Below are 11859 nucleotides of genomic sequence, written 5' to 3' on the forward strand. Positions count from 1 at the left end.
CGCTCGGATCAGCGGGGGACGCACGCGTCCTGCGCGCAGCGGGGAAAGCTGACTACGATTCAGCTCTTGTCGCGGGCGGGCGCGCAGCCTAGTTCCATATGAGAACACTCCTCGGTCCAATTCCGTATAGTAGATCAGCCTGTGTACTTTCAACGAATGTATTATTAGACATAATATCATAATAATATATAAAGCCTTCAACGACCTCCTGCTGCCTGCCTGATGGTCTCAGGGCTAAAGAGACCGCGCGATCATTCCTCTAGCTGCTTTGCTGCTAATGCGAGTTCGTCTCCGTTCCTGCCCGAGAAACAGAAGTTGAACTTATAGCATCAAAATAGCTACAGGAATCAACGTTGTAAAGTTAGCTATCTGCTTTTTAGCCACCGACAGCTACCGTTAATATTATGGAAGCTGCTGTCGTGAGCTAACGTGCTATCACGGTCTCATCGTGCAGCTTCACAGGCTGCTATTAGCAGACAGCACTAAGTTGACAAAATCACACTTGCACATCATTAGAATTCCTACCATTTATATGGGATTTATCATTCAACTAAACATGGAACCTGAATACTACCTGATATTTCAACCTGCTGCCATCAGTGATCGGCGCGTCTGCTTGTTTGAGTCATGAATATCTTACGCAGTTATATTCCATGTAGTGTCCCAAAACTGTTAAATCATTCCCCATGTAGTTCACTATGAGTCGCACTCAATACATCCATGGTAATAGGGAGTAGGGAGTGAGTGAACCATTTCAAACACATCTCTGGTCATCTCCGTTAGCCATGTTACTCGTCCTGATGTCATGTTCCATATGAGAACACTCAGCCTAATGTATTAAACTTCTACTTGTCCCGACAGTTAACAGATATAGACCCGGCGACAGTTACAGAGATAGAAACTATAAATAGATAGGCTTTGTTCGTAATAATTAAATTACAACCAGACAGACAACAAGGAGTTTGAGAACGGTAGGCTAATCTAATGTGCGAGCCAGCAATGGGTCAATGAGTGGTATTACTGCGCCCCTATGGGCAGGCGAGCGGTGGTGCGGAATGACGTAAAGCGCCTGTTAGAATACCGCGGGTCAAGTTACATTCTTATGTTCCCACATCTGTAGCTGAGAAATCCCCCTCCAAAGTTCTCCAACATTTTCACACCTCTGACTGCCAGGTAATGGGCGTGAACAACTGGTAACCGCACCCCCAGCCACTCCCCCACTGGACGATCTGTCATTATCTGTCAGAGTGGCTGTCAACTTGGGGTATTACCTGAGAGTGGCTGCCAAGTGGGGTGCTCTCTCACTGATGACCCCACACTCTTTGAGTCAGTATTAATCTTGTTCTTAACTGCATTCACAACACAATATAAGATGAAGTTCAAATTTAACGTTCTTTATTGTCACATACATGATATAAAGTACAAGCATAAGTAGTAAAGTGTACAAAAAAAGGCAACAGTCTAAGTGTTAAAGTGTACAGTCAGTTGTATGTTGTATAGACAAGGTGCATAGTGTTCATTGTGATCAAGTGTACAACAAAGTAATAACAGTCCCCAGCTCAATACTCAAGGTAATAACAACAGTACTCGGCTCAGTATTCAATAGTCTGACAATGCAGTCTGTGCAAGTGTGGGCAAGTCTGCAAGAGAACAAGCAACGCTTCAGTATACAAACAGGAAAAGGCTGTGGCCTTTCTCCTGCAGTGCTGTCCGTCCTGATGATCTGCAGTGAATCTACAAGCGGACAGTCTTGTTCTGAGCTGCTGTGGAGTTTGGCGGGGGACATGTGGCGTCTCGTCCCTCATCAGAACCCGGAAGCAATAGCCAATGAAACCAAATCATGCTAATCGATCTGCCCGCCCCCAAGCCCGGCTCGAAATCAGCTAAAAACGAGCTTAGTTTGCAGACTAATTAAACGTATTTCGTGAACCTAAAACTGTTGTCTGTTATAGTAAGTAGGTTCTTCACAACTTCAACTTTGGTAATACACAAAAAAAACAAAAACAAAAAAAACAGTTTTTTTAGTTATTTTGCCCCCTAGCGCATTTCGGGGTTTGCCGAGTTGCGGACCAAATCACCAGCCGCTGTCACATATTAGAACTGAGAAAGCATGAGTAATACACGTTTAAAACTTAGTGATAATAAAATTTTATTGAAATTAAAGCAAAACGTTTAAAAAACAAAACATTAAAACAAACATTCAAGGGTCATTTGAGGGTCATGACCCCAGAGCACTGCTCTCCCCCAAGGTCAGGACAGAACACGGGGAACAGCCTGCTCCCAGACCGCACCTGGGTGAACTTGTACAGGGGTCGGGAGCGCCCCAAATCATAGAATGTCAACGAACCCTCCCAGGTGTCGTGGCGCATGCCTATCTCCCAGCCACTATTGTTCCTCGACTCGTCACTATCCACAAGCATCCCGCCTGCCGTCAGGCACCCTTCCCTGCACTGCAGGATCCAACGGAACTGGTTGGCCAAATGGTATCCTACCGCAGCCTGAGTGGCCAGGCCTACAAACCAGGAAGTGTGCCGTATGCCCTGTCCCAGGGTGATGGTGAAGGAGTCCATCTCGACCTTCCAGAAGTAGGAGGTCGAGGTGAGGGGCCGGGAGCCCATGATGCAGGGCAGGTTGTTGAAGCGTTGAGGATGATTGAACCGCCGGTTCCTCTTGTTGCAGTCCACCCTGATTTTGTTTCTGGCCGCCCCGAAGATGATGATGCTCGGGTGGGCTGTGCTGTTATCCAGGGTCACAGGATCTGCAAGTCGTTCCCAAGACTTCCTCAGCATAGCCTCCAGGACCCCATTTTCTCTCATGTTGACCACCTCATGTCCGGTTCTCGGCAGCAAATTCTCCACCATGTCTCGAAGAACATAGTTAACTTGGAGTTTTGCTTGGGGGAACCATCTTTTGCAGAGCGGGCAGACGGGATTCGCTGAGCTGTTCCGGCAGACCTCAAGACAGGCCTTGCAGAAGGTATGGCCACACCGAATGGTGACCGGGTCTTTGTACAGGTCCATGCACATAGAACACTGGAGCTGCTCCTGTAACTGTGACTGCGCCATCTTCAAACTGTTGGCCACCAGCTGACAAAGAGGACTATTTATAGGAAGGGAGGGACCAGGTTGATTGAAGCAGTTAATTGGAAGCAGGTGAGTACTGATGACTTGAACCAGGCGCGCGCCCTGAGAGTTGAGATTGAGAACAGTAGAGGGAGACAAAAACAACCACACAACAAAACCAAAGTAGGCCTAACAAAACAACAGAACATACATATGTGACCGCCGCTGGTAATTTGGTCCTCAACTAGGCAAAGGTCATTTTTCATTTTTTTACAGATTATGAAAGTGCAGATTGTAAGCTTTCAAATGAGGTCTCATACATTGAAATCTGAACATAGTTGAAGAAGATATGCTTTTTTGAATGCTAGTACTGCCAAATCAACTTAGCTGAGAAATCCCCCTCCAAAGTTCTCCAACATTTTCACACCTCTGACTGCCAGGTAATGGGCGTGAACAATACAGTACAGTAACCGCACCCCCAGCCACTCCCCCACTGGACGATCTGTCATTATCTGTCAGAGTGGCTGTCAACTTGGGGTATTACCTGAGAGTGGCTGCCAAGTGGGGTGCTCTCTCACTGATGACCCCACACTCTTTGAGTCAGTATTAATCTTGTTCTTAACTGCATTCACAACACAATATAAGATGAAGTTCAAATTTAACGTTCTTTATTGTCACATACATGATATAAAGTAAAAGCATAAGTAGTAAAGTGTACAAAAAAAGGCAACAGTCTAAGTGTTAAAGTGTACAGTCAGTTGTATGTTGTATAGACAAGGTGCATAGTGTTCATTGTGATCAAGTGTACAACAAAGTAATAACAGTCCCCAGCTCAATACTCAAGGTAATAACAACAGTACTCGGCTCAGTATTCAATAGTCTGACAATGCAGTCTGTGCAAGTGTGGGCAAGTCTGTGCAAGAGAACAAGCAACGCTTCAGTATACAAACAGGAAAAGGCTGTGGCCTTTCTCCTGCAGTGCTGTCCGTCCTGATGATCTGCAGTGAATCTACAAGCGGACAGTCTTGTTCTGAGCTGCTGTGGAGTTTGGCGGGGGACATGTGGCGCCTCGTCCCTCATCAGAACAGAACTCTCTGATCTTGTCAAAGAGATACGTCTGTCTGGCCATGTCCAGTCCGGGTGGGGCTTGCACAAGAAGACCTTCTCTGGGGGGCAGGACATCAGGCTTGCGCAGCAGCTGAAACTCGACTGCCGGTGCATCACGGTGTTCTCTGGCCACCAGGCCATGCCAGGTCTCTCAGCATCAAAACTGCAATAGAATAGAAGGAAGAAAGTACATTAAACTATTGCCCACAGTACTGGCACTCCATATAGATAAAATAGTACCAGAATGTGTTGATTAAATAGACTAGCTAATGCATGATAGGATGAACGTATTCTCACCTGTTGTGCAAAATCAAAGCTGTAGTGCATAGTGATCTTCTTGCTGGCTGGTATGAAGGGAGAGCTGTAATTCCTTACAAGCTGGAGCTTGTTTTTGCTCATCCTGTAACCAAAACAAAGAAAAAGGTGTCAGACTACCATACCTCTCATGCTCTCTCATTCTGTTTCTCTCTATAATATAGCTACCTAGCTCGATATTAGCTGCCTCGCTGGCTAGTTTAGGAACAAAGGGCTAGCTCAGCTAACTAGCATGTTAGCTAACGTTAGCTAGCTAGCCTTTGTTAGTTAGTGCTAGTGCCTTTGTTATGCTAGCTAGACTTAGTCACTTGTTTAGAAAGGAGTTACTGCTAAACGACTAACGTTAATGTAATGTAGATCAGCTTACCCCAAAGCAAAGCAGAATGCTTGGCGGTGGTGTGAATCTGGTACGTCATTCGACGTTTCGCTTGGTAGCAACTTGGTAGCAACAAGTTGATACAGTCATCTCTGTATCACAGGTCATCAAGAATAAAACTCCGTATACGAACGAGTCCTGCTCTGCTGGAGTTTTAGCTGCTCTTAAAACTCTTTCCATGCCCTGGATGCCATCCCCGTCTTCTCTTTAGCAAAAGCTGTAGCATCCATGGTTGAACTTGGGACTGAATGTAAACAAAGCCGGCGTGTTGGGGAAGGGTGGGGGGCGGAGAACCCGGAAGCAATAGCCAATGAAACCAAATCATGCTAATCGATCTGCCCGCCCCCAAGCCCGGCTCGAAATCAGCTAAAAACGAGCTTAGTTTGCAGACTAATTAAATGTATTTCGTGAACCTAAAACTGTTGTCTGTTATAGTAAGTAGGTTCTTCACAACTTCAACTTTGGTAATACACAAAAAAACAAACAAAAAAAAAAAAAGTTTTTTTAGTTATTTTGCCCCCTAGCGCATTTCGGGGTTTGCCGAGTTGCGGACCAAATCACCAGCCGCTGTCACATATGTGTGTGAGCTTTCAAAACTGTAGGAGTGCCAGCAGTTTACAAAATGTGTGAATATTTTCAAAGCAACTGCTGCCACCACTCTAAAAACATAACGTTTCTGAACATTCCAAAAGCAGTTTCAAGCAGTTTCAATGGGACAAAAAATTGTTTTAAAACTAACGAATATCAAAAATCTGAATGGATCCGTTCAAGAGCTAAACATTATGAACATTTTAAAGTTTGAATGAAGTTTCTAGGACAAAGTCTGAAGAACTAGTTAAGGTTCAAAAAAGTGGGGAGAATAATAAGAAAGAAAGAAAGAAAGAAATAGTGGGAATATCACAAGTTGGGCTAGCTTCTGCAAGCTAGCCCACCTAATAAAGAAAGAAAGAAAGAAAGAAAGAAAGAAAAAAAGAAAGAAAGAAAGAAAGAAAGAAGGAAAGAAAGAAAGAAAGAAAGAAATAGTGGAAATATCACAAGTTGGGTTAGCTTTTGCAAGCTAGCCCACCTAATTAGGTGAACTTGTGATACTCCCACTATTTCTTTCTTTATTATTATTCTCCCCAGTTTTTTGGCCCTCAACTACTTCTTCATACTTTGTGCTAGAAACTTCATTCAAACTTTAAAATGTTCATGATGTTTAGCTGTTTCCCGGATCCATTCAGATTTTTTATATTTTTTTAATAGTTTTTTTTATTAATTTAACTTTTAATAGTGATTTTTGTCCCATTGAAACTGCTTGAAACTGCTTTTGGAATGTTCAGTATCATTATGTTTTTAGAGTGGTGGCAGCTGTTGCTTTGAAAATATTCACACATTTTGTAAACTGCTGGCACTCCTACAGTTTTGAAAGCTCACACACATATTATACATCAAAATAATCACACAACTGTGCTGATTCGTACAATGTAAGTATCTAAGCAGTGTGACTTGTAGTTTTCGCTGTATGACAATTTGTTCGGCAACTGCGCTCCTCATTGAAACGTATGGCAACGCACTCTAGCTTTTGAGCTGCTAATTTTGCATTTTTACTCTTTTTCTAACTTGTCGCTATGCCTACAGTTTTAACAGCTTATACACATATTATATATCGAAACGTTCCCATAACTGTGCTGATTCGTACAATGTAAGTAGCTAAGCCATGTCACTTATAGTTTTCGCTGTATGATGATTTGTTCGGCAACTGCGCTCTCCATTTAAACGTATGTGCCCACACTCCTCAAACCTTTTGAGCTGCTAATTTTGCATTTTTACCCTTTTTCTAACTCGTCGCCATGCCTACAGTTTTGAAGCTACACGGACATATCATAGCCTTAAATGTTCAACATTTTCTCAGGATTCCTACGGTGTCAATATCTAGGCTGTGACCTTTATACTTTTTGAGAGAGAGCTGTCTGAAGCCAACATGCCTTTCCATTGAAGTGAATGAGAGGATGCTCACAGTGTCAGTTGGGATTTGAATTTGGGGACACGTGCAGGCTCTCTGTACAGGCACCCTTTTATGACTACAGTGGTAGCATTCATATTCATTCCTTCCTTCCTTCAATCCTTCTTTCTTTCTTTCTTTGACCTGCCTCCCACAACCTCTGACCTGAGGGGGCGAAGTCTCACCACCACGCCACTATCCACGCCACCGTCCCCACATCTCAGACCCTGAGTTGGCTAAAGACGCAGTTTTCACGGTTGGGTGCATGTGGGTGGTCCGGTGAGCAGTACACTGTCCTTGACCGGCTCTGACCCGAGGGGGCGGAGTCTCGTCACCACGCCACTATCCACGCCACTGTCCCCACATCTCAGTCCCTGAGTGAGCTACAGACACACGGTCTTCACTGGTGAAGGCAGGTGGGTAGCCCAGCATGGCCTACACTGTCCACGACTGGCTCTGACCCAAGGGGGCGGAGTCTCGCCACCATGCCACTGAACATGCTACGGACACCACAACTCAGCCCTTGAGTGGGCTGGAGACACACGGTCTTCACTGGTGAAGGCAGGTGGATAGCCCAGTGCGGCCTACACTGTTCACGCCTGGCTCTGAACCAAGCGGGCGGAGTCTCGCCACCACGCCACAGACCCCACGTCTTCACCAGTGGGTGCAAGGAGACTGCCCGGAGGTCTTCATGGTGGAGTCAGGTAGGTGGCCCGGAGAGGGGTACACTGTCCCCGACTGGCTCTGACCTGAGGGGGTGGAGTCTCACCACCACGCCACTATCCACGCCACAGGCCCCACAACTCAACCCCTGAGTGGGCTAGAGACACAGTCTTCATTGGTGGATGCATGGAAATTGCCCAGAGGTCACTGTACTGTCCCCGACTAGCTGTGACCCAAGTGGGCGGGGCCTAACCAGCCCGCCACTATCCACGCCACGGGCCCCACAACTCAGCCCCTGAGTGGGCTAGAGACACACGGTCTTCACTGGTTGAGTCAGGTAGGTGGCCCGGAGAGGGCTACACTGTCCTCGACCAGCTCTGACCTGAGGGGGCGGAGTCTCACCACCATGCCACTGTCCACGCCACAGACCCCACAACTCAGCCCCTGATTGGGCTAGAGACGCACGGTCTTCGCCGGTGGGGGCATGGAGATTGCCTGGTCCATAGTAGTTCTAGCAGTAGCTGTTACATACAACTGCAGCAGCTAGCCCACCTCACATTTTCTCCAGGAAATGTACGTTTTTGTATGAAATTCTAGTTCCTATATCATTTTCCTACACAGACTCACAGGGGTCTCCAACCTGCCATATGATCTTTAAGCATTTTGACAAATTACAGATTAGGTTACATTTCGACTGATGACAACATTTTTCGTGTGTGTGGGCTAATTTGATTGGTTGATTTTTAATTTGGTCTTAATTCCGTAGTAAGTCAGAATCCTTTTGCTCGGCCTATAATGTGACTTTGTCGCTAGATTTAGCGACTTTCCAGACCCCCCTGGCGACTTATTTAATGAAAAGCGACTAAAGACAAATCTACCTACTTTTTCTGGTCATTTGGGGAATTATTGTGTTGACAAGGAAGCAAGCTCAGCTCACGAGTCACGATGAGCTGCCTTCACCTCCTCTCTCCCTCGCTTGCTCGCCCACACACACACCACACGCGCTGGGATCCCTCCCGCAACAACCAATCGTATTGTCAGAAACGGCTAGTTTACCTAGATGCTGGTGACGTTAGGTTACGTTTTAATTAAGCCCTGTAGGGTATATTATTTTTCCGTTATTCTTTAGGTTTACAGACGTATGTTGTTTAAAAGAAAAAAAGCTAATGTTATACATCAACAAAAAAACAAGTTTGTAAATAAGTAAATACTGTAGTTTGATTGTTTTTTCCATGCCTATCATCATCACATGGCTGATGTAGGCTACTAGGGTTGCACTGTAAAAAAAAAAAAAAAAAAGTTATACAGCAACCCTTCTTGATTTTGGTGTGCTGGGACAATTGCCTCTTGTGGTTAGTTACATAGCATTTCACTTCACATTATACATGATTCCGTGTATATTTTTTGTATTTTGCTATTCTGTATATATTTAGACACTATTATTGTACTTACATTTATAAGTGACTTACATAAATGTTCTCTTCAATTATTGCTATTTATTCCTACAATGTAACAAAAACACTGCTTTGTGTTTGTAAACTCTGTTTTTTGTAATTTTATATTCTGTATATATTTTGAATTTAGAAGGAAAGGAAGGAAGACACCATTAGGGCTTTTGATTTCACTTTTTATTGTTTACCCTGCCTTGGAGAATAGCCTACTCTCACATAGGAGAGGTAGGGGTACACAGGCTTCCCGTTTGTGCCAGTAGCCAAGTGGAACCTCCGATCTGCGCTTGTGTGAGATGAAATAACTTCACACCACCAGGTGGTAGTAGTCTGTATCATTAAGGGGGAAACGGAAGTCCATCGGATGTATAAAACATAAACAACAGCCTTTGTTGAGCTATATATAGACAAGAGGAGTTTGAATGTCCCGCGTGGGAGTCCAATGTTTTGACCACTACTCTACGTGTGGAATTTAGGTAAGGGATAAAAAGGTTGGAGTGAAAGGATGAACATGTGGAGGTTTGGGATATAATCCCATATGTCATCCCCACGGGCTCTTGTACCCCAGTCTCCCGGGTGGGAGTCCAATGCTCTGACCACTACTCTACTTGTGCAGTGGAGATCGGCGGATTGATTTTGGTGTGCTGGGACTACTGCCTCTTGTGGTGCCAACAGAGAGATGCAGGCCAACATTGTCCCGAGTAATGGAGTAAAGGAGGGAGGGAGGGAGGGAGGGAAGGACAGAGGGAGGAAGGGAGGGAGTGATAACCGGACAAATGCTATACCAGGTTTGCTGGCTTCCAGCCATGTATAAAAATGGTTATCCGGGCTCCCTCAGCCGAGCTGCATGGGGTCTGGGTGAGGTAGGGTTCCTAGTCCTGGAGGCAGCGAAAAGCAAACCCAAGAATAGGCTCTTTGCACAAGCTCCACTACTTCCTGAAATTCTACAGGCATATTTATTTCCTGTCCGATACCATTGGATGGAAGTGATTAATCAGGTGTGCCGCACACCTGATTAATCACTTCCATCCAATAATATAGCAAACCAAATGTCCTCCTACGGGCATTATTAAAGTTAATATCTATTTATCTACTGTATCTTTCTACCACATGTGACATATTGGGGAAGTTCAGTCCCACCCCAAGTGCTGTGGTTGCAGTTCCCCTGCCCATGGAGTGAAGAAATCACTCGGTTCTTGTTATGTGGGTGTGTTTGCGGATGTCATGGTCCCTGTCTACACAGCCTCACCCAGTTCTGCTTTCAGGTAGAAAAACACTCGTCCTTCTGCCTTTATTGACCGGCACTAGATGATGATCGGCGCCATTGATGTAGCCTTGGCTCTAACTTCCTCCAGGCATTGTTTTTGTAGTTGTACAGGTTCTATAGCGCTATAGTCATTGTAGAATCAACTACTAGGCTTCACTACTTATCTGCCACTTACCTTATTTACTGTACATCACTACAGTTACAGGGCCTCCTTCCACTCTTGTAATCCTCCAGTTCTTGGTTCTTCTTCTGAAGCTCCTCAATTTGGACCGGGTACTCCCTTTCAGTTTCAAATCTTTATTTTCAGCCTGCGCCTCTTCAACATTGCTGTAACGGAGGTTGTCTTCCTTACCTACGATTTGATGCATTTGCACTTTTAGCCAATTTGCACAGTAACATTGTGGTCACAGTGTGATGGGTTGCACAGTAATAATTGCAGCGATTTCAGAATTAGATGTATTTATTGACAACTGTAATATGGAGTATGGGATGGCAACAATAATGATGATTGCAACGGTTGCAGGCTGTGTTGGGCTCTCGGCGGGGTCGGCCAGCTCCGCCTGCAGAGGGGAACGACATTAGTAAGCGAGGGAGCGCTCCCGTCTTAAACGGACGGTAGTTTATGGCGCTGCATGTAGGAACACTAGGAAAACATTGTGATGATCCATATGAAAAGTAAACAGGGGGATTTAATAGTTTTGGCGCTACAATATTTGTTAGAGATGAAAGTATTGTTTGCTTACCTCTGATCTCGTCCTCTAGCTCTTGCGGTGTTCGGGCAACTGAATCCCGGGAGAGTCTGATCGCCGCCTAAATGGTTCCGAAGCAATCCACTACGGGGAATGTTAGTGGGGGGAAGTAGAGAAGTGGACAGGGGGGTAAAAACTGGTGTACATTTTGTGCAGAGGCACACGGTTGTGTAAATGGAATGGGGAGAGGGAATGTACTTACCTGTTTGAACTATTTGTCTGTAACTTTATGTAGTATGGAACTGCAAAATGTTGGTATGAGAGTTCTCCCCCTGTAATGGAGGGCGTCCAGCTGATTGCCTGCCGGCACCTATAAAAGGGTTTGGCCCTTTGTTGTTGTCGGTTTCCACCATAATTAAATGCCACCTTGGGCTGCATGGATTTTGGTCTCTTGCCTCTTCACTGAATCCTCCAACCGCCATATTGGCCGTCCAACAATTGCCTCATCTAAATCAGTAGACATTGGACAATTACACTCTTGCTTCATCCAGCTGTTGGTTGAGTGATGAAAGTTCTGCAAGCTGTTGTCAGCAAGGCCTAGGCTCTGCTGACTCAGTTCTTTGGACAATTGTTCAACTGCCTGCTTGGCCAGCTCAACGGCAAGACACTGAGCATCCTCCTTATGAGGCTGCAGTTCCGTCACCAGTTGTTCCAGCTCCTGGGTTTGCCCCTAGACATGCTCAGCTCCAGCTTCCACTCGTGTACCTGACCCTGCAGAACCTTGAGTTCCTGCGCACATAACGTTAGTCTGACTCACTGGATGTAGGCTTTGGAGATAAGCCTCATCATTAGGAAGGTGGGAGGATCTCCCTGCCCCAATCAGTGGCAACAGGGGGATCCTCCCAGCCAAATCATCACTGCATCCGGGACTCTGCCCAAGACAATTGT

General features: G+C 45.4%; 1 protein-coding gene across 1 annotated transcript; it reads right to left on the minus strand.

The window, feature by feature from the left end:
* Positions 1-2207: 2207 nt before the first annotated feature.
* Positions 2208-3065, minus strand: LOC311328542 (ret finger protein-like 4B; the record flags this gene model as incomplete). Its single annotated transcript, XM_084462495.1, has 1 exon — positions 2208-3065. One exon carries the CDS (start codon positions 3063-3065, stop codon positions 2208-2210), a length of 858 nt encoding a protein of 285 aa, XP_084318621.1.
* Between the last annotated feature and the right edge of the window lie 8794 nt (positions 3066-11859).

The sequence above is a fragment of the Borostomias antarcticus genome, assembly GCF_949987555.1.
Source record: "Borostomias antarcticus genome assembly, contig: scaffold_168, whole genome shotgun sequence".
Classification (NCBI taxonomy): domain Eukaryota; kingdom Metazoa; phylum Chordata; class Actinopteri; order Stomiiformes; family Stomiidae; genus Borostomias; species Borostomias antarcticus.